The sequence below is a fragment of the Bicyclus anynana genome, chromosome 4, assembly GCF_947172395.1.
Source record: "Bicyclus anynana chromosome 4, ilBicAnyn1.1, whole genome shotgun sequence".
NCBI lineage: Eukaryota > Metazoa > Arthropoda > Insecta > Lepidoptera > Nymphalidae > Bicyclus > Bicyclus anynana.
In genome coordinates this window covers 9,586,306-9,607,307 of record NC_069086.1, presented here as the reverse complement: position 1 = coordinate 9,607,307, position 21,002 = coordinate 9,586,306, and the positions used below count along the sequence as shown (strand labels likewise).

Below are 21,002 nucleotides of genomic sequence, written 5' to 3'. Positions count from 1 at the left end.
AATACTGCAGTACCTATTTCTTTTTATTAGTAGGAAGTGTATGAATAGAAACAAAACCATATAAATACAACATTTTATTTATAAGCTGATTTACATTATCGGATCTAACAGAGAAGAAATCCTAGCAAGTCCTAGCATTACATTTTCATATGTGCAACTAGTTCAAAATAGGATCGCATAGGGTGCCTTTCGTTCTGCATGCGACTAAATGATAGATGATGTGTTTTAAACGCTACTTTGATTGTGAATGCCATAAAAACGTGAAAAAATAGCCATTGCCAATCATAAGAAATAAACGAACAAAATAAGTTTACAAGACAACAGTGCAAAAAATCATGATTAATTTCAATATTAGACTGTTGTCGCCGCTTGAGTGGAAACGCACCCTAACACCTGAATCACATAAAATTTGCGTTTTTATGCATAGATCAATATCATATCAATAAACATGCCTACGTACGAGAAATTGTAAATCGATGCGTATGAATTTTCACACGAAATAAATATTTTCTATACTATAAAATAATTATGTGATTCAGGCTCAACTCCCTTCACCCTTTATATTTACGTCACAATACTGCGTTCATTAGTTTTTTTTTCAATTCAATGATATTATTATTATCAAATATCTTTTCATTAAATATTAAATCACAATTCAATATTTTTTTTTAAATAAATAACTACTAATGAATACAATATAAAGTATGACTCGCTCTTACGTTTAACAGAAAAAGACCTGATCAATTTCAATAAACCAATGGTCACAACCGGGATTCCATAAGACAATAAGCCATCATACACCACGCGACGCCTAGCTAAAGCATTTCTTTGTATCAGTCTTACTTAGTGCATGGGCGTAGCCAGGATTCTATCTAGGGGGGGCAGCTATACTCAAATTATGTCATTTTCACATAAGTAGTCAAGGAAATAGATAGTATTTTATACGACCCCCCCCCCCCCCACGTCACCTGTGGTCTCCCTTGCATCCCGCATCCCGCTCCCCGATCCTATCGCAAGCTATGGAGTCCTGTACCTACCTGTCCATACTTATACCGCAATTTTACGCACACAACATACTAAGATTTGTTTTATTTTAACACGTGGCCCGCGTGGTTGTGGCATGTTGCATATGAACCCGAGCATTTACTTAAATTACATTAATAACTAGAAAAGCACTCACTTAAGATCCTTTTAAAGGAAAACCTATATCATATTGATCAGATCTCTTTTCTTTCTAATCACAATACAATCTACAATGTTGATTAATGTTGAAGATGATGTTCATTTAATGATTTATTACAAAATAAATGGTAAACCGGCGGCCTTACGAGGCCTTTGTCTGTTGTGTAAATGAATTACTACATTACTTCATAGACAAATTTTTAAAAAATATTCCTCTACATTGCTAAACTAGCCTCCCTGAATTTAGAAGTCATAAAAATAAAAGCTTTTTATATACCTACCTGAGGCGATAACATTTTGAGAATTTTTCGACGTATGTTTATGACGAAATCGATACTGCCGTAACTAGTTTTGACTAAGTGTTCATTAACACGAGTGGCAGCTGCTACCGACGACTGCCGTCGACTGCGGTCGTCGGAAGAGTGGCCGCTCGTGTAAATGAACCCTAAAGGACATCAATTTAAGTAATTTTGACCGATTATATGATACTCTAATATTTTTGATTACGATTATACTGCGAGTTCTGATTTTACATAACAAAAAATAAAGTGTTGAACATAATTTTAAATTTCACGTGATAGCCTTACACACTATCACTTAAAGTAGCCACTGGTTAAAACAATACAATGGAATATAGCACAATTCGATGTTGTATGTTGTCTCCCCGATCCTATCGCAAGCTATGGAATCTGGAATATAGCACAATTCGATGTTGTACACTCCACCACAAACCAATATATTGAATTATAGACAAATCACATAACGATTACCCCTAACATGTGATGCAAGACATAAATTTCGTGAAGACAAAATGACATAATGTAGACCAATAGCGTCGAACCGGACCCGATCTTTCACTTTCTTTGCGATAGGACGAAAGAGATATCGATATTTGCGGAACGATCGCCATTGGTAGACTGTCTTTTTCTCTTCCCGAGAATGTCGTAGGTAGCATGTTAAACCTACATACTGTGTAATCAGCAGGGTTCTAATAGCTGCTTAATTCGGTGTATTGCAATGTCAGAGCGAACAAAAGTTTGGTGTATACTACACTGGGCGAACTACGAACAAGACTCGGTTAAGTTTTCTATACATGAGACCAGGTACATTTTAAATCAAATGATTCTAATTTAAAACACAAAAATAATTATATTAACTATTGTGTATTATGACATTGTGTGAATTGATGTCATATTTTTTATGGTTATAAGAATATATAATAGTATATAAGAAACTCGCTTTCTAGTTTCTATTTTGTGTGAAATTCACAAAAAAATATAATAATAAATTCACTTTTCCGTGACCTTTGAATGTAAAACCAACATTGATCATACATTTAAATAATAAAACAATGAAGAAAGCTTTTCACAAAATTAATATACTTATTGTTGTCTAAAAAAATTATTTAGATTCAAATAAAGTGAACATAATATCGCACGCACTGCAAATGGCATCCTGCGTTAATTAAGACAACAGGGATGATAACAGTTTTTTAAATTGTACGAGTATATAAATTAAGAGTATGCTTATAATAAAGCAATCATTACTTTCGGAGCTACAGGGATTTAAAGGGATGACCTTACATTCGCGGCACTGCCACGAATCCCTAAAAGCGCCCCATACAAAATGGCACGAATTAATGACGTCGTCGATCATAATGATCATTACATTTGTATGGGTGTTCAAACTATCTTTGTTATTTGTGCGCTTATGTTTATAGTTTATATAATGAAAAATGTTTTAATATATTTAGAAATTTTATAATCTTATTTATTTTGCAAACATCCAGACAATCTTTGCTTTTTACGTATAAATTAGGTAATTTTAACTTACCTACCTAAATGTCTCATATAAAACAATATATTCAAACCTAGTCATCATCCCTATTACAAGCATGCATGTGTATTATAATGATTCACTTAAAGTGTAAGAAAATTTACAATTACTTGTTAGATAAAATACAGATTATATCTCGAAAATATCCACTATGTATTTTTTTGATTTGTATCTTAACAGTTCTTTTCAGTTAGTGGCAAGTACTGGTAAATATACAAAAATGTATTCATAAATGTCTATACTATGAAATCCTGGAATATTTCTTGGAACAAATAGATACTGAAATATATTACAAATTCCATTTACTGTCAAATACTTTCATTGAATAATTTTGTAGTTGGGTTTACATTTAAAATTTTACAATATGAATTAAGTATATTATCACGTGAAGTTTAATTTACACTGATTTATGATTACTTTTTTGTGATAATTTTAATGATGTCCATAATTCAACTTATCCAGGTGGGTTTACTGACAAATTATAATGAAATTTCAACATAATTGTTGCACTGGTACAGTTTACAATGATAATAAAATTACATTAATTGATTTAATCCAATTAACATATTTTTGAATTAATTATACCAGTAATTATAAATTATGTAGTATGTCAGGCTGACATAAATATTTAATTTAATTAGTTATGAATGGAATCACTATAAAATTTCACATCTCCAGTTGACTTAGCATTAAAGATACAAAAGATAATAAACATCCATTCTAACAGACGTTTCCCAGTCTACGAGACAAGACACAAACCACGATACCATTCGTTACAATAACATAACTAGTAACTAAACATCAGCAAAAAATAGTCAACTAAAAGATATTAATTAAAAACATGTATGTCTAAGATTCTGGATCTGTTGATGCGTAAGTCGCTGCTTTGCTCGTCTGAAACGATAATACGACTAATTCAATAAGACTAGTATGGATATATGCAGTGGCGTGCATAAGGTTTTTAACTAGGCTAGGCATTACACATACAAATTGAACAAAATGAAAAATTTCTGTTCCAATACAGGTTCGTAATGAGTCTTCAGGGTAGGCAATGCATTTTTGCATCTATGATGTGCACGCTACTGGTTATTTATGATAATATTTTCAACATACACAAGTAGGTATATAAAACAGGTAGTTATTTCGATGCACTATGATGTCACAAAATGGCTGGCAGTGTTTTTGAAAATACGCAATTTTCAATTTAGGATTCCAAAGTAATCTTTTACCAAGTACTAAATTATTATTATTTATATTAAATTTGATATGACAACCCTATTGGCTCTCGAGTCTCATTTCATACCCCGTACAATTTTCAAGACACCCGCGCATTTCGACAGCTAGGTCCAACTAGTTTCGTTCGTATACAGCGCTACTTGTATATGATACGAATCTGAAACAATGATGATATGCTACGAGTACGAAAGTGTCGCTCACCTCACAGCTGTCATAAAAGTCCAAAGCCGCCTCGCTGTCAGGGAAAGTGATGGTCACAGCCTTCTCCACAGACGCGTTGGTCGTGTAGTCCGTGCCCGACCACGAGCACGTGTCCTCGGTCAGCTGCGGGAGGAACGGCTTATTGTACAACTGTTCTTGTTTATGTAAAACAACAGCAATAACTTATTTGTTATTGTATTATAATATAGACCTCAGAAAAATGCTTGGTGGAATATCGCCTTCATATAGATCTACAAAGTTCGTGAACTTTTAATTTTCCCTGATGGTTACACAAAAAATTAGATTGACTTCATCTTGTCGATGAACGATCTTGTTTCTGTGATCCACAGGGTGAAAACCGGCAGCAATCACCGAATGGTTAGAGGCACATTGAATAACTATGGGCCTAACTATGGGTCTAACTATGATCCGCAGAAGAACCAAAGCTACTGACATAGCTCATTATACCACAGTCCTGCACGGGTAGTACATGAATGAGTCCTCCTCCTCCTCGTCCTATATCTATATAATAGTATGGTTGGCAACCCTCACGCCAACCAACGAGGTAGTTACGTACCTGGAACTAAGTGTCAGTGTGTATAAGCGCATGTCGGCGACGACTTCGCCCGTGTTGTAGTCCGTGACGAGTATCTTGGGCGAGCAGATGTCGTGGTCGAAGGACACCTACACGTGCGTCTGTTCGAACGTGTTCTGCGCGTCCAGTGGCCTCACCACCCGTCTTGCACGGGTAGTACATGGACGAGTCCTCCTTCTCCTCGTCGTCTTATCTATATAAGAGTACGGTTGGCAACCATAACGCCAACCAACAAGATAGTTACGTACCTGGAACTCGGTGTCAGTGTGTATGAGCATGTCGGCGACGATCTCGCCCGTGTTGTAGTCCGTGATGAGTATCTTGGGCGAGCAGATGTCGTGGTCGAAGGACACCTGCACATGTGTCTGTTCGAACGTGTCCTGCGCGCCGTCCTGCGCGTCCAGAGGCCTCACCACCGTCTTGCACGGGTAGTACATGGACGAGTCCTCCTCTTCCTCGTCCTATACATACAAAAGTATAAAGGTTTCTTTACCTAGCCTTAACACAACTCTTTGAAAACTAAAGCCATACTCAATGTGCACTTGTTTACCAAAAAATAAATTAGAAATGAAGGTAGAAAACGCATGTCATTTCATAATTTATTTATTTTAAATTATGTATTGGTTTTCGTAAATTATTATTCAAATGTGTTTAATCGTTCTAAGCTTATAAACCTAATGTATTTTCAATAATTTAATAACTAGTTAATTATGATTAATAATAGGTGTGAAATGACTAGCAATTTATACCCTCATTTTTAAATTTTTTCTTGATAAACAGTGCACATAGAGTGGCTTTAGTATAGATGGTGAATTAGACAACTTAAATGAATAAAAACACTCAAAGGGCCAATCTAAAGGCCTAATATACGACCAACGAAAAAAGTAATTTATCTATTAATGCCTAAATGTCCCACTAGTCATTGTTACAGAAAATGAATGAGTTTAAGGTGTCATAAGTGCAAAATTTTCGAGACATTTAGTTATCATAATAGTGCTTTTTAAATCAGTTCAGTAATTTTGTGTTAAAATTATTCATCATCATCTGTATTGATTGGTTTGAAGGCACTGCCAAATAAATTTTAAGAGCCTATTTGGCATAGCTCCGCCTTTAACCGATCGTAGATTAATTTTTTTTTTTTTAAAGATAACATTAGTATTTAAGAACTGCATGTTAGCTACAAATTATAATTCTAATGACTGTGAAAAGATAGCCCATTTGATAAAAACCATTTTTCGGATTACACTGAAATTATTATAGCAGACAATTTGTATTTATAAGTCTATCTATTAAATCTCATCATCATTATCATCATTATCAACCCATATTCGGCTCACTGCTGAGCTCGAGTTTCCTCTCAGAATGAGGGGTTAGGCCAATAGTCCACCACGCACCTAATGCGGATTGGCAGACTTCACAGATGCAGAGAATTGACAAAATTCTTAGTTATGCCGGTTTCCTCACGATGTTTTTCCTTCACCGTTTGAGACACGTGATATTTTATTTATTAAAAAGCACACAACTGAAAAGTTAGAGGTGCATCATGCTATGGACCGGATTCGAACCTACACCCTCCGGAATCGGAGGCAGACGTCATGCCCACTGGGCTATCGGCTCTCTTTCTGGTTTAAGATCTTTATTTTCTCAAAAGAATTAAATAAAATTCGCTTATATGAGAAATACAATTAACTCACTAAGGTAATTATTCACGTGTGTACATACTAATTAGACTTAAATCCTACATACAAAAAAAAAAACAAAATAAATAATTGCTAAAAAAAAAAAAGAATGCGGGTAGATTTTAAATTACATGTTTGTAACCGGCTTCTTACGTAGTATACTTGACTAGTTTTAATAAATTATTATATCTATCTAGGCAAAATCCAATTGTCAAATAATGTTACAAAACATTAGTACTATGAATGTAGTAAAATTCCATCATATAAATACAAAATCACTTGCCTCATAGTAATGTTCGTAGCCTTCTGTTGTCTCATAATCCTCATCGTCATATGTCCCTTGATCCTCCTCTGGCTCCTCAAAGTGAACTTGTTTCGCTTCACCTCCGCTAGCCTTCTGTGCATCGCCATTCTCAGCTTCAGTGGAAGCTGCCGTGTCTGACTGAGGCGCTACAGGGGTGTGTGCGACTGACGCGACTGACGCAACCGACGCGACCGACGCGACTGACGGGAGTGACGCGACTGACACAACTGCACTATCTGCTCGGGCACCTTCACCCAAATGCTTTGGCAATCGCAGTGGAGCAATAAACTCAAATTTCACCTCTCGTCCTTCTTTTTCATTCCGTATAGCCTCTGCCGCTGAGGCTTGTAATTTCTACAAATAAATAATAATAGATTACTTCCACAATAATAAGTAACACTGAATTTTTTTTTTAATTTACTAACATTATCAATTTTTGCAGAAAGAAGTTTGGCATAGTAATTGTCAACAATAAAATACATAGCATTATTTATTTATTAAGTAAAATCTACCGTTAATACATTAAATTCATGCTTACATTTCATTTCAATTTAGGTTATGTCAGCCCTTGACTATTTAAAAGATTTTCACAACATTCACAATTTTATACAGAGAACTTATATGATTATGTCATTACTTTCTTAGCTACAGATGTACTCATTACTCATACTCATTCTACTATGTAACAACATGATCTAATATAATCTAATCTAATCAACAATAATATAATCTAAGATATCAAGTATAACAATAAGTAATTTAATTTATAGGAACAATTTATATCACAAGTTTGTGATTTCAAATTTAAATTAAAATTAAGACTAATAAAATTTAAAATGTCAGATAATATGATTAAAAGATAAAAATGTCAATTGTTAAAAAAACAATGAAAGTTAATTAAACAAAAAAAATACAAATTGGTACAAATTAAAGAAATAAAGAATAATACAATCAACAGTTAAAAATTATAAATTTCATGACCCGATTAAGTTTAAACTTGTTAAATATGTTACCCTATAATTTATAAATACCGTTAGTTTATAATCTATCTCGCGAGATTATGAACTAAATATACAGGGTGCTCGGGAGTATTTCCCATAACTCTGGGGTTATATTCTTTACCGAAAATTAATTAAAAATGTTCATGTAAATAATATTTCTTTAGTTAATAGATTTTAAAATGTATCCATTATACGCATCCATCCTTATAAATTATGATGTAACCAATATTACGTATTTTAATAGATAAAGGCGTGTGTTACATGGATAGTCGGAATTATTTTTGTACGAAAACATAAAAAGTTTTTATTTTTCACTTAAAAAAATATTTGCTACGCAGTTTGGCTCCTATGAGTGGACTTGTCAACACCTTGAAATAATGGGAAATACTCCCGAGCACCCCGTATAAAATAGGTCTTTTAATTTTTTTTTTTTATTCGAACATAATGCAAGTGATACATACCCTGACACACTCATTGACCTTGTCGTAGAAAAGTGTGGCTAATGCAGTAGTTTTAAATCTGGCTGCCAAAGTTTCTTGCTCCCCTTCACCTTCGGCAAAATTTTGCCCCGCCCACGTCCAAGCACACGTTGAATTTTTCAAAGGCAACAAATTTATATCCATATACAAAAGCATGTTCAACACAGCTTTGTGAACCTAAAAAATTTAATAAAAAATGTGAAAATTAATAAAAATTAATGTTTTTCATTGCTTGTTGCAATAAACTTGAAAATTGCTGGACTAGCTTCATCAGTCATATATGAATTACATAAGTTCCAAGCAATTGATGCAAAGTAGAATATTAGCGGACGCCGGTGGTTTCACCTGCTTACTTGTATTTGTATGTTTTAAGGGGATAGCCTGATTTTACTCGCTAATAATGTAGTTTTCTTTATGTGAAAGAACTATTGAAATCAATTTAGTAGTTGCAGAGTCTATTCAATGCAAACAATCAAATCTTTTCTCTTTATAATATTAGAAAGAAAATAATTCACCTGTTCTCTCCTCAGCAGAAATCTGTAACTATTGCGCTGTGGATGGTATAAAATCTTCATTTCACCAACACCGCGCTCTTTCCAGTCGCGTGACTGCTCGTCGAAACGATACAGTTTGCATCGCTCGCCGAAAATTTTTTGCTGTAATATTAATTTAATTTATTTTAAACAGAGGTTCTTAATAGGGATGATGACAGTTTTTTAAATTGTACATAAATTAGGAGTATGCTAATAGTGAAGCAATTTTGTTAAAGTAACAGGGTATCTGTGATCATTACTTGCAGAGCTACAGGGACTTAAAGGGTAAGATTTGCGGCGCTGCCGCGGATTTCTGAAGGAGCAATACAAAATGGTACGATTTAATGACGTCGTAGGTACATCATAATGATCGTTAGATTTGTATGGGCAATCAAACAAAATTACTAATATCTTTGTTATTTGTGCGTTTATGTTTATAGTTCAGATATTGAAAAATGTCACATTTAATGTAAGGAAGCTAAAAGTGTATGATTTTTTATCTAATTACGATAAAAGATTTATAATAGATTTAGAAATTTTATAATCTTAATTATTTTGCAAATATCTAGTCAATCTTTATATTATGTATAAATTACTTAAAATTGACCTTCCCTATTATAATTGACTGATGATGTTTTTGTAAAATTAAAGAGATTACCTCATCTTCTTCACCAGTTGTCACAATAATCTTATCAGGCATGGGCACAATCGGTTCATAATGAGGATCATATTCTTCCTCAGCAGCAACGGCTGTACCAGAGTCATCTGCCGTAACACTGTCGTTCTTAGACTTATTGTTGGATTCTTTAGCTGAAGTATTTGCAAAGAGCTGTTGCCCTGCACCCTCCCATTTGAAATCAGGCTTTTCTGAAATAATATTTTATTTATAACTTTCTAACAGTAAATGAATTTTTCAAATCGGTTCTTTAGTTTCAGAGCTTATTCAATGCAAACGAACAAACAATCCATGTATTGCTTAGTAAAACAAAATTTGTTAACAATCTCAATTTGTATCCGTTATTAATAAACTTTTCAACTGTTACTTCAAGAAATTAGTGCAATAAAGTGAACAAAATTGCATTAAATTTTAAATGAACCTAATTACAGAATTTATTTCCGAAAATCCTTCATTATAACTAAAATTATATTTCAATTTAACAATCTAGTAATAAAGTAGTTTAATAAGATAGTTAAGACACACAAGTTAATACTCACTCTCTATATTTATTGTGGGGGCACTTGATAATAGTGCTTCAAATGTCAATGAATTATCAACTTTAAATAAAGTTTCATTTGCAGAGTCAATCTTTACTTCAGGTTCAATAGTTTTATTTATTCCGTCACCTGATGCTTCCGATTTTTCAGTAGTTATAATAGATTCCGCTATATTTTTAGCATTGGTTCCATTTTGCTGGGTATTTTCAATAACTTTACTGTCAGAATCTGAATATTTTGCTGCTGCAGTTGCAAAGATGGTTTTCGCTTGTTCCTGATTCTTATCAATGGAATCTCCAAAAGAAAATGTCCCAGTTCCGAATAATGGTTTTGATTGAATATTTTTTAAAGCTGTAGGGCCAAATATACCTTCTTGAGAATTATTACTGAAAAAGTTAACTTGAGAATAATTGGTATCAGTAAATAAAGATGTTGTTTGAGAATTTCCCTTGGTACTTTCAGGATTGAAACTAAATACAGACTTCGACAGTCCTGTGCTGCCAGACTTATTTTCACCAAAGATAGACTTATTTTCACCAAAGACTGATTTATTTTCTCCAAAGATAGACTTATTTTCACCAAATACGGATTTATTTTCTCCAAAGATAGACTTATTTTCACCAAACACAGATTTATTTTCACGAAAGATCGATTTATTTTCGCCAAAGAATGATTTATTCTCACCAAAACCAGACTTATTATCACCAAAGACCGACTTATGTTCACCAAATAGAGATTTAGTTTCATCTGAGGGAATAGTAGGTTCAGCTTCAAGCCCTGGTTTTGTTCCAGTAGAATTATCATTAGAGGATGGCAACACACTTAATTTTGGAGCAGCTAAAATTGATGAAGTCTTAGTTATAGCTGTTGGGTTTTGCAGTACTCCGCCACTTACAAATAGTTGTGTGTTGATATTTGTATTTGGACTATCTGTTAAAGTGTTTTCCTTATCTGTTGAATCAGCTTCTGTGAAGCTAAAAGTTGATGTTGCCAATGAAGCAGCCTGTGTTGAATTTGATTTAATAGCACTTAATGGGGTGCGGAACATTGTGGTATTGGAAGATCTATCAAAATTATTTGGTGTACCATAAAGAGAACTGGTTGGACTCTGAAAAACTAATGTCGTGTTCTTAAGCGGTGTTGTGGTTAAAAGATTTTCTGTTGTAGTCAATTTTAAAGCTTTCTGTAAATCTTTGTCGGTTTTTGGTTTGCTATCATCATCTTCATTACATCCTCTACAACCAGGACATGGCTCTTTGTTTTTATATGTAAAGAAGTGTTCAGGTAACATAAGATCTTTAGCCATTTGCTTTTCCTCGCTTGTAGCTTGAATTTCTGATACAAAAACAACATCTTCAGTATCTATGTCTTTGCTGGGCAATAGGTTTTTACTTCCAGAAAAATCTTTTTTTCCAGCTAAGGCCTTATCTATAGCGTCTTTAAACTGCAATGCAATTTCTTTATTTTTGAATCTAAGACAAAAGTGTTGAACAACTACTTCCCCGTCACTGAAATCGTTAGCATAGAAAAGCCATGTTTTTTCATCCTTTGGTTTATATATAATTTCGGGCACTAATATGTGGTTAAGACATATTTTATGGATTTGGTCTCGCCTCATTAAAACTCTGCAAGTAAAAATCATAATTAAAATAAAGTATTTTCAAAATTATGTACCTAAATACTCTAATAATATTAACTAACCTTAGATTGCCAGTTTCCTTATGTTTCAGAATTTTGACATTGCCTAGGCCACGTTCTTTCCATTCCTTATTAAATACGAACAATTTAGCCCTATGATTGTACAGCTCTTCTTCATTTTCTTCTCCAGTCACAACTTCAATCTAAAAAAAAATATGTTAAACGTAAGATCGAATTTTTTTTAACAAAATTGATCTCCAATAAAAAATTTAGATGTTAAAAGAAATAAAAAAAATCCAATAAACCGCAAGTTTTCAAGTAATACATTTTAAATAATGTAAAAGAACAGTATTGCTAATATGTAATGCATTACCTTATCTGGCATAGGAATAACAGGACTAAAGTGAATGTGATGTCCTTCATCTTCAGACGCATACTCAGTGCCATCACTGTCATTACCCTTATTCTCCTTTGGTGATTTAACTGGACTTTTTCCTTCCGTTGAAGGTTTAAATGAAAATGTATATGTTCCACTGCTATTCCCAAACGATGTAATGTTTGTGTCTGGAGTTTGTAATAAGGGAGTTTTCACAGGTGTCGCAGTTATGCTCACGGTTTCATTTTTCTTCACACTATAATTAATGGGGCTAGCATTTTCGGAACTTAACGAAGTAACACTAAATATTCTTGGTGTGGTAAGAGATTTTGTTGCTGTTTCAACTTTAGGTGTTTCGGTTTTCGGAATGCCAAAGGTAAATTTCTGAATACTATTTGCACCAAATATAGAAGGTTCTGGGGTTTTTAAAATAACTGTATTGGTGCTATCTCTTTGTGTAACAGACGATGGAATACCAAAATTGAATTTTGGGGCATCATTTAATTTGACATCTGATTTTTTGACAGTTCCATCTTTGAGACTATTACACGCAGTACATTGTTCAAGCTCAGCTTCATTGCGAATTAAGCACTGTTTACATTCCCAAGATCCAGGTTTGGGTTTGAATTTGTCACCCCAACCAGAAATGTTGGTTGTAGTTGTACTGGGTTCAATATTTTTATTCTTTAGTTGTATATTTGGTGTTTCGCAACAAGCGCATTTTACAAATGATTCTAAATTATTCGTGTAACATGATTCACAAAACCATGATCCTGGCTTAGGTTTGAACTTATCACCAAATCCTACTTGATTATTATACTTAGCAGCGTTCTGTTCTTCTTTGGCGGCTTTTGCTACATCGCCAATTTTAATTTGAGCTGCTTTAACAGCTTCTATGAAATCATCGCATATTTGTGAAGTTTTAAAACGTAAGCAAAATGTTTCTGAAATTAACTCCCCTTCTGAAAAATCTTTAGCACACCATGTAACTGCCTTATCCATATTAGGCATTTTTTGGAATGTCATTTCTTTGGTAATAGAATGATTGCAACATACTTTCATAATTTGTTCCCGTCTCATCAAAAGACGCACTTTTTTATTGTTTTCTTTATGCACAAGTAACTTTATGTTACCAAGGCCTCTTTCTTTCCACTCCTTTTCCCCAGCATCGAATCGGAGCAACTTAGCCCTATGTTCAAATAACGTTATTTCATCTTCCTCGCCAGTTTTTTGATTAACGAGAGCAGGTAATGGTACGACTGGTTTAAATTCTGCTGTTGGTTCAAACTCTTCAACAACATCTGAAGTATTTAGTGTAGTTGAATCAGCGTTGTCTGGTGTTTTGATAACTTGCTTATTTACCGTTGAAGATAAATTAAAATTATTACCAAATGTGAATGAAGTTCCTGCATTAAAGTTGAGACCACTAAATACGTTTATTTTATTTTTAGGAGCTTCAACAACCTTTGTTTCATTTTCGTTTACTTCTGTAGTAGCTTTGAATGACGGTGTAGTGCTGAAAGTAAAACCACCAACTACAGGTTTCCCTGGCTGACTGACAGTTGTAGTATCTTTTAAAGTAGAGTTCACCTTAGAAGTATTTACTTCAAAAATTGGTTTAGAAATACTACTATTATTTTTAACATCATTTACAGCCAGATTAGATGACTCCTTACGAGCCTTTTCGAACGTTTCATAAAATTCTTTACCCAATTCAGCAGTTTTAAATCGTATACAAAACTTTTCTAAAATGACAGTCTCTTCAGCATAGTCATGAGCAACCCAACAATAAGCTTTAGTCTCGTTTTTCATGGGTTTTATTTCCATTTTTGGTGATATTATATGATTAGCACATATTTTGTGCACCTGTTCTCTTCTCATAAGTACTCTAACTTTGCCAGTAATTTTGTGTTTAAGCAATTTCATTTCACCAATGCCTCTCTCTTTCCATTGCTTATCATCAAATCTAAACAGTTTTGCTCTAGAACTGAATATAACTGTTTCATCTTCTTCACCAGTTGTAACTTTAACTTCGGCAGGTAATGGTATAATGGGTTTAAAATCAGGACATGGATCATAATTTTCAATAGATGTGTTACTTCTTTCCGACAGAGTTCTTGATTTGTTGGCACTAGTATTAGGAGAAAATCCTGCGAACGGACCATCAACAACATTTTCTGAAGTGTCTGAACTTTTGAATGTGTTACCACTAAGTATAGGTAGAGTACTTTCCGCTTGAGAAGATAAAAATTTTGAACTCCAACTCAAAATACTTGAAGCTGTAGTGACACTCGATTTGTTAGATGAAGGGAAGTTAAAAACAGGAGGTGGTATTGTCTTACAATCGTTAGAAGAAGGCAATGGTATTTGATAATTATGTGGACTTTGACCTTTTATATGTTTCTGGGGAATTGTAACACTCAACACAGGCGCTGGCGCTGTGGTGCACGTTGGTAAAGGATCAGAAGAAGTTATTACAACATTCACAGGTAATGGTTTCGGAATTTCCTTTGAATCAGGCACTTTAGATGTAGATACAGCTGTGGCTTTGGTTGTAATAGAAGTCGAAGGTACAGTAGGTACAGTGGCTATATTATGAGTTGTAGGAACGGTAGGCATAGTTGGGACATTCGGAGGAACAAGATGCGCTACGTCAAGATACATTTGATCAGGCGTAGGATAAACTCCTGGATAGTTCATTGGAGTTCTAGTTGGATCAAATATATGTGGTGCACCTGGCACAGTCGGTGGCTGTGTAAATTGCGAATATTGGTTGAAGAGATTGTAGAAATTTTGTCCATATAGTTGATAAGGGTTAGATGGCATAGAGAAAGGAGGCATAAGCCGTTGAGCAAAAGGTGGTACAACTTGTGGAGGTTGAAATGGCAGTTGAGCACTAAAAGGCGTATTATCGTTTGTTTGTTTGTATTCGTCTTCTAAATTATACAGATCACTTTCATCTACACCTTGATCAGAAGTTTTTTTGAGTTTAATCACTTCTTTTTTTAATTCTGCAATTTGTTTTTTCAACTCTGCTACATCCTTGGATTCATTTCTGCATTCATCTATTTGATCTTTGACTTGATCTACAGATATTTTTAGGCCTTTAAATTGATCAGTTGTATTGTCAATATGAGAATTAATTGTATTAATTATATTGTTACCTAATTTTCGATTTTCGTCAAACCAGTTTCTAGTTTGTTCCATAAAAATGTTAATTGTGGCTTCAGTTTTTTGTAAATTATTAATTTGTTTCTCTATCCTTTCTAAGAATGCTTGGTCTGCATTAGCACTATCAAGTGTTTGCGAATCTATTGCAGTACGGTAGGCTGTCGCATTAACATTGTGTCTTGTTTGTTTAGGTGTGGAACTTACACTCTGATGTCGTTTTGGTCTTGTACGCAATTTACTAGTTTCATTAAGAGAAATAAACTCATCTGATGAAACATCATTTACTGTGTTAGCTGATGAATCAATATCAATTCTATTGAGTCGTGATTCTAAATCTTCTATTAATGTTTGTATATCAGAATACAGAGGATTGCTTTCAGGGTCGTCTGAATCTTTCATTTTATTCAAAGCTTTATATGCAAATTGCTTAGCTTTATTTAATAAACTTCCATAGTTATCATCAGTATTTTTTGACAAACTACTTTCAACTAATGCAATTTTTTTATATGTTACACTCAGATAGTAGTAAGCTTGGGGTGTTTTGACATTAGATAAAATATTAATAACCTTTTCATATTCACCTTCATTAAGCTGTGAAAGGGCTACTTGAACCTTGCTCTCTTCTAATAAAATATTAATTTCCTTTGTACTGAGCAGTTTGTGTGTATAATCAAACATTCTCTTTTCAGGTAATTTTAAACCAGAGTTAGATTTTAATTTCTCAAGAAGAGGTATAGCTGAAGAGTAATACAATTGACCTCTAATTTCTAGGTTATACTTCTCTTCTGGATTGTTTGACTTTTTAGCTTTACTTATGAAAATTTGCCCTAGTTTGCATAATAACTCAGGATCTAAACCATGGTTGTCAATGCAACGCAAAACTTCAATTCCACGACTTAATGTAGATCTTATATCAGTATATTCCACACCCAGCTCATTTTGACTGAATTTGTATGCACAGTCCCACCATTTAATTTGAGGGAGGGAACACAAAAGTTCAGTAATATTAGCTGGAAGGAGATCTGCCCTTTCTGTAGAGACAGATTTGTCTTTTAATTTTTGTGCTGTTAATGTAGCACTAAACAGAAAAGCAAGGATATCCATTTTATTAAGTGTTTCTGGCCCACAGCTGGTTGCAATTGCATTTGGGCTTAGCATATCAAACAAAGTGCTTTTAAATTCAGCATAATTTTTATAATTAAGAAGCATCCACACAAAATGGTGAAGAGAATTAGGATATTCTCTTTGAGCATCATCATCATAAGCCTGTACTTCTGCTTTTCTTGGTAGTCTAAATGAGAGAACATTAAATTGGACTGACATTAAATAGGAGGTTGTCTTTTTAGCAAGTTGTTCTGATGCCGGAAATAGTTTTTCATAAAATTTGTCTTTCCACTGTGTTCCAGAGCAAAATTGTGAGATTTGATCTAAAATAACTTGACTTTTATCTTGCATATTAGCTATGAAAAAGTGGCCAGATTGAGAACATCTATATGATCCCTCCAGATACCAACGATGTACAGCACTCTGTTGTTTCTCTGGCGCATGAACTAACCAGTTGACTTTAGAATCAAGTGGAATGGTTTGCCAAGCGATAAGCATCAAAGGAGTTGAACACTCCTTAGCCTCTCTCCAATGAAGTTGTCCTTTTTTTGCTTTTTTCAGCAAATATGTAGCTGTATGAAATGCCAACTGGCCTCTGTGGTGTTGTAAAAGACTATTGTGAAATTCAGAAGAACCAGAAGATGCCCCAGTTTTCACTACACTATCAATGGCTTGGTCATAATCATGGAGAAGATTACTTGACTCTACCACACTTTTAGAGGAAGAGTTTGTTGTGAAGAGTGAGGTTTCAGTTAGACTTAAAACACAAAGCCTCTCTTTTACTGTTAATAAGAGTAATTGGTATAACCAATCATTTGTTGATAAGGGATTGTACTTCAGAATTTCAGAAAGACTTGTATACCACTCATAGTAGTTTGAGAAAAACTTTTTATCAAACTCAATATTGCAACTGTGGTCATAAGCTTCTTTGATGTTATTATTATGAAGCAAATGCTTAATTAGACGGGCATGGAGCACAGCATCTTTTGGTCTCAATTCCAATTCTGTTTTCAACAACTTTATTAAAGCTTCTGGATCTGGATTGGCAATAGTTAAGAGTTTTTCACGTAAATTAAATGTTACAGGATGTTTAGGAAACACAGTTTCAGCTTTTTCACACCAATATTTTGCTCGACCCAAATCAATAGTAACATCATCTTCTGCTAATAATGCACAAACTGAAACAAAAATAAAAGTATTAGTTTACTTTACTGAATTAATTGGCATTAAAATCAATCAATTTATTTATTTCTTAAAAGTTCCAACAGTGTTTTAACATCCAAGTCACAAATTTTAAATCAGTATCTTTTGACATTTTAAATGCAGTGCCTTGAGATTTTGTGTATTTTCATAAATTAACAGACAAACTATATAAACGTTGGTCTTGTTTACAATGTTATTCATACAAAATATAAAACAAAACATTTAAATATTTATAAAAAAAAAACATCCCACTGCAGGACATTTGAGTGCCCAAGCAATCGGCAGTCAGGGCTTCAGAGTGAGGAATCTCCTCATAATATGTGCCTTCTCAAGAGTCACTGCCTTTTGTATCCGACTCTTGATCTAACAGTTAAACAAAAGCTTCTTAAGGTGTTGGTCCAAGCTTTCCGCTATAAGACTAAAACAACTATTGGAACAGTAATAGTTGACTCAACATTCCATGGTAATATTGTGAGCAAGGTCCAAGTATTTTGAAACTTCTTTATTTTCATTATTGTCATGTGGAACAGTAATATCAACAATTAATGCACAACTGATTAACTAGCACTATATCAGGTCTATTGGCAACAACATAACTTTCAGTGATTATTGATTGGTCCCAGTAGAGCAATGCACTAATATAAGGCATCTCAGAATCAATAAGACCATACTGAAGAGCATTCCTGTGCAAGTATTCACCATTAGCAAGGTGAGAACACCCGGACACAATATGCCTGAAGGACTCCCCAGGACAATCTTTCATAATATGTTTCCAGTAGTTTCTCGTCTTTATAACTTGGTACATAATTATCAACATTATAACTTAATGTTTATAGTGTTTGTAAACACTCAAAACATCAAGTTGAAGTGCTTGCAAACTAAGCCTGATTGAATTTGAGTTCGAGTTATATATATAAATATTATAATATTATATTTCTTCATATTAACCCCTTGGTTATGCCTTAAGTTTGAGAACAACTCAACGTGTTTCATCATTATTTGTCTAAGTATACTTTGTAGAAGTTCTTACTGAAAACAAGTTCATAATAGTGCAGAAAATTGGAAAATTTCAGAAAAAATTGCGATTTCACTATAATTATTCTACACACTCACCATCCAAGATAGTACTTGTTTGCGTGGGATCGATATCAAGGGATATTTTAAACTGCTCAATAGCTTTTTCCTTTTGTCCTAGCTTTTGGAACGCCTGTCCGAGTAGTTTATGAGCGGCAGCGTTGTTCGATTTTTGGGTGAGATATTGTTCGACATATCTTTGACAGCTTCCATAATCCCCCACCTCGAAATACAACCGCGCGATGGAATATGCTCTAGTATTGAACTGTAACCATAATATAACAAAACAATAAAAATAATTCGAGAAATATTGTGAAATTGTATCAATTTATCATGAAATCCATCTTACGTCTTTGGGCGACAATTTGAACATCAAACTCTCCACGTGTTTGTCGACGTCCTTTTTATTTCTATACATCTTCACAAGTAGTCACAAAACAAGCACTAATTGTATTCCTCTAAATGAGTAAATGAACAAAATTAAACTAAACCAAGTAGTTTACAATGCAGACAAACTCTAATGGACTCCGTCATTATTTTTGCTCAGAAGCGGATTTGTAAAATTTTTGACTTTCATTACTGAGTTGCCTGCACACAGAAAAAGTCTTGCCAGTAGTAAAACTTACTTTCCCTTACCACTTACGAAAATCTAAGCCGGCCGGAAAACTTTAGTTAGTCGAGCCATACTCAATGTAGACCACCAGGTGCAAAAAGGTATTAACAACCTGTTGCAAATTTCATAATAATCATCATTTTTAATAATTATTCACAGTAATGCAAATTCATGAAATGCTTGAAATAAATAAGATATACCTATTAATTTGTTTAATCTTGATACTTTGTATTTTTTTGCTTTTTAGTTAAGTGTAAGCTTCAAAGACAGTTGTATTTTTAATTATTATAAATTTATTATTTTTTCATTTTCAGTGTATAATTTATAGATACTAAATACGTGTAAAAAATTATTTTTATACACAAAATAAAGACCTTACAAATTCTCACCCTTAAATCCGAAAATTTATATACCGACGAGGAGTTCCCATAACTGTCCTTCGTCTTCATCACCCTAATCCTTAATGACAGTCTCACAGTTAAGGTGGAAAGTTCTTATCAATTCGAATTAATCAACATAATTGCTGTAAATCGTTGAGGAGTTCCCTCAGATCGCCTCCAAACCTTCATTAAAATGTAGTGCTTAAAAATACTCAATAAAAAAAATTACGAACACACTAGTCATATACTTACAGGGTGCTCGGGAGTATTTCTCGTAACTCTGGGGTTAAATTATTTACCGAAAATTAATTAATTATAAAAAGACGAACATGAATTCTAAATTTAATGTTTTCGGGGTAAATGATATTTTTTTTGTAAATAGAAGTATATTGGAATAAACTAGCTGATGATCGCGACTTCGTCTGCGTGAATTTTGTTTTCACGCGTTTCATTCAAAGTTGACCAAAACGCTTAAGGAACATATATATCTTTTGTTGCCACTACCCTATTTTAGCTTTTATTATTTAGTTTAAAAAAATTGTTATGCAGTTCGGCTCTTATAAGTTGGACTCTTCAAATCTTTGGAGTTATGGGAAATACTCCCGAGCACCCTGTATATAATTTTTGAAAGTTCTCCTCGATATCTCCAGGTTTCCATCATGAGGTCTTGACTTAATTAATATGGGACCACATGGGGAATATACCCTTTAAAACAATAAAAGATTTTTTAAATCAATTCAGGTGTCTTCGAGTAAAGTAATTCGAGTACATACATAAAAACCCGGTCAATTTGAGAACCTCCTCCTTTTTGAAGTCAGTTAAAAATTCAATATCAATACGTATTATATAGCAGCAATACTGCCTTTAGAAAATATACAAAATTAAAATAAAACCATTTGTTTTCATTTAATATTTCATTTGTTTTAAGATTTAATATGCTAAGTAAGTATTTTTTACTTACTGTGTGTGTGTGTATCTGTGAGTGTTGATTCATTTAAAAATGTTTACATTTTTAAAATAATGTGAGATTACAATATCCTTAAATCGAAAACAGCAGTAGCACCGTGCATTGTAACATTAGCGGCAGTGGTACGATTGCAGTAGTGCAATAGATTACCGTAAAAAACAAACAAACTCATCAGGTTTAAAGTAGTTTAATAAAAGTGTAAATATTCTACAGGT

At 33.6% G+C, this 21,002-nt stretch overlaps 1 protein-coding gene across 1 annotated transcript; it reads right to left on the bottom strand.

The window, feature by feature from the left end:
• Positions 1-59: 59 nt before the first annotated feature.
• On the bottom strand, positions 60-19,429 carry LOC112043285 (E3 SUMO-protein ligase RanBP2). Its single transcript, XM_024078609.2, has 12 exons — positions 19,177-19,429; positions 18,867-19,092; positions 12,273-17,728; positions 11,963-12,102; positions 10,262-11,886; positions 9,705-9,913; positions 9,029-9,169; positions 8,496-8,690; positions 7,013-7,387; positions 5,299-5,511; positions 4,456-4,578; positions 60-3,912 (listed from the first exon to the last, which is right to left on the bottom strand). The coding sequence occupies exons 1-12, from the start codon at positions 19,243-19,245 to the stop codon at positions 3,868-3,870; spliced, it is 8,817 nt and encodes a 2,938-aa protein (XP_023934377.2). The 5' UTR covers positions 19,246-19,429; the 3' UTR covers positions 60-3,867.
• Between the last annotated feature and the right edge of the window lie 1,573 nt (positions 19,430-21,002).

Coding starts and splice junctions, on each gene's coding strand:
- LOC112043285 (XM_024078609.2), bottom strand. CDS start 19,245: ATGTATAGAAATAAAAAGGACGTCGACAAACACGTGGAGAGTTTGATG. Junction 17,729..18,866: donor AACAAGTACTATCTTGGATG/GTGAGTGTGTAG, acceptor TTTTTGTTTCAG/TTTGTGCATTATTAGCAGAA. Junction 9,170..9,704: donor CAACTGGTGAAGAAGATGAG/GTAATCTCTTTA, acceptor TTAATATTACAG/CAAAAAATTTTCGGCGAGCG.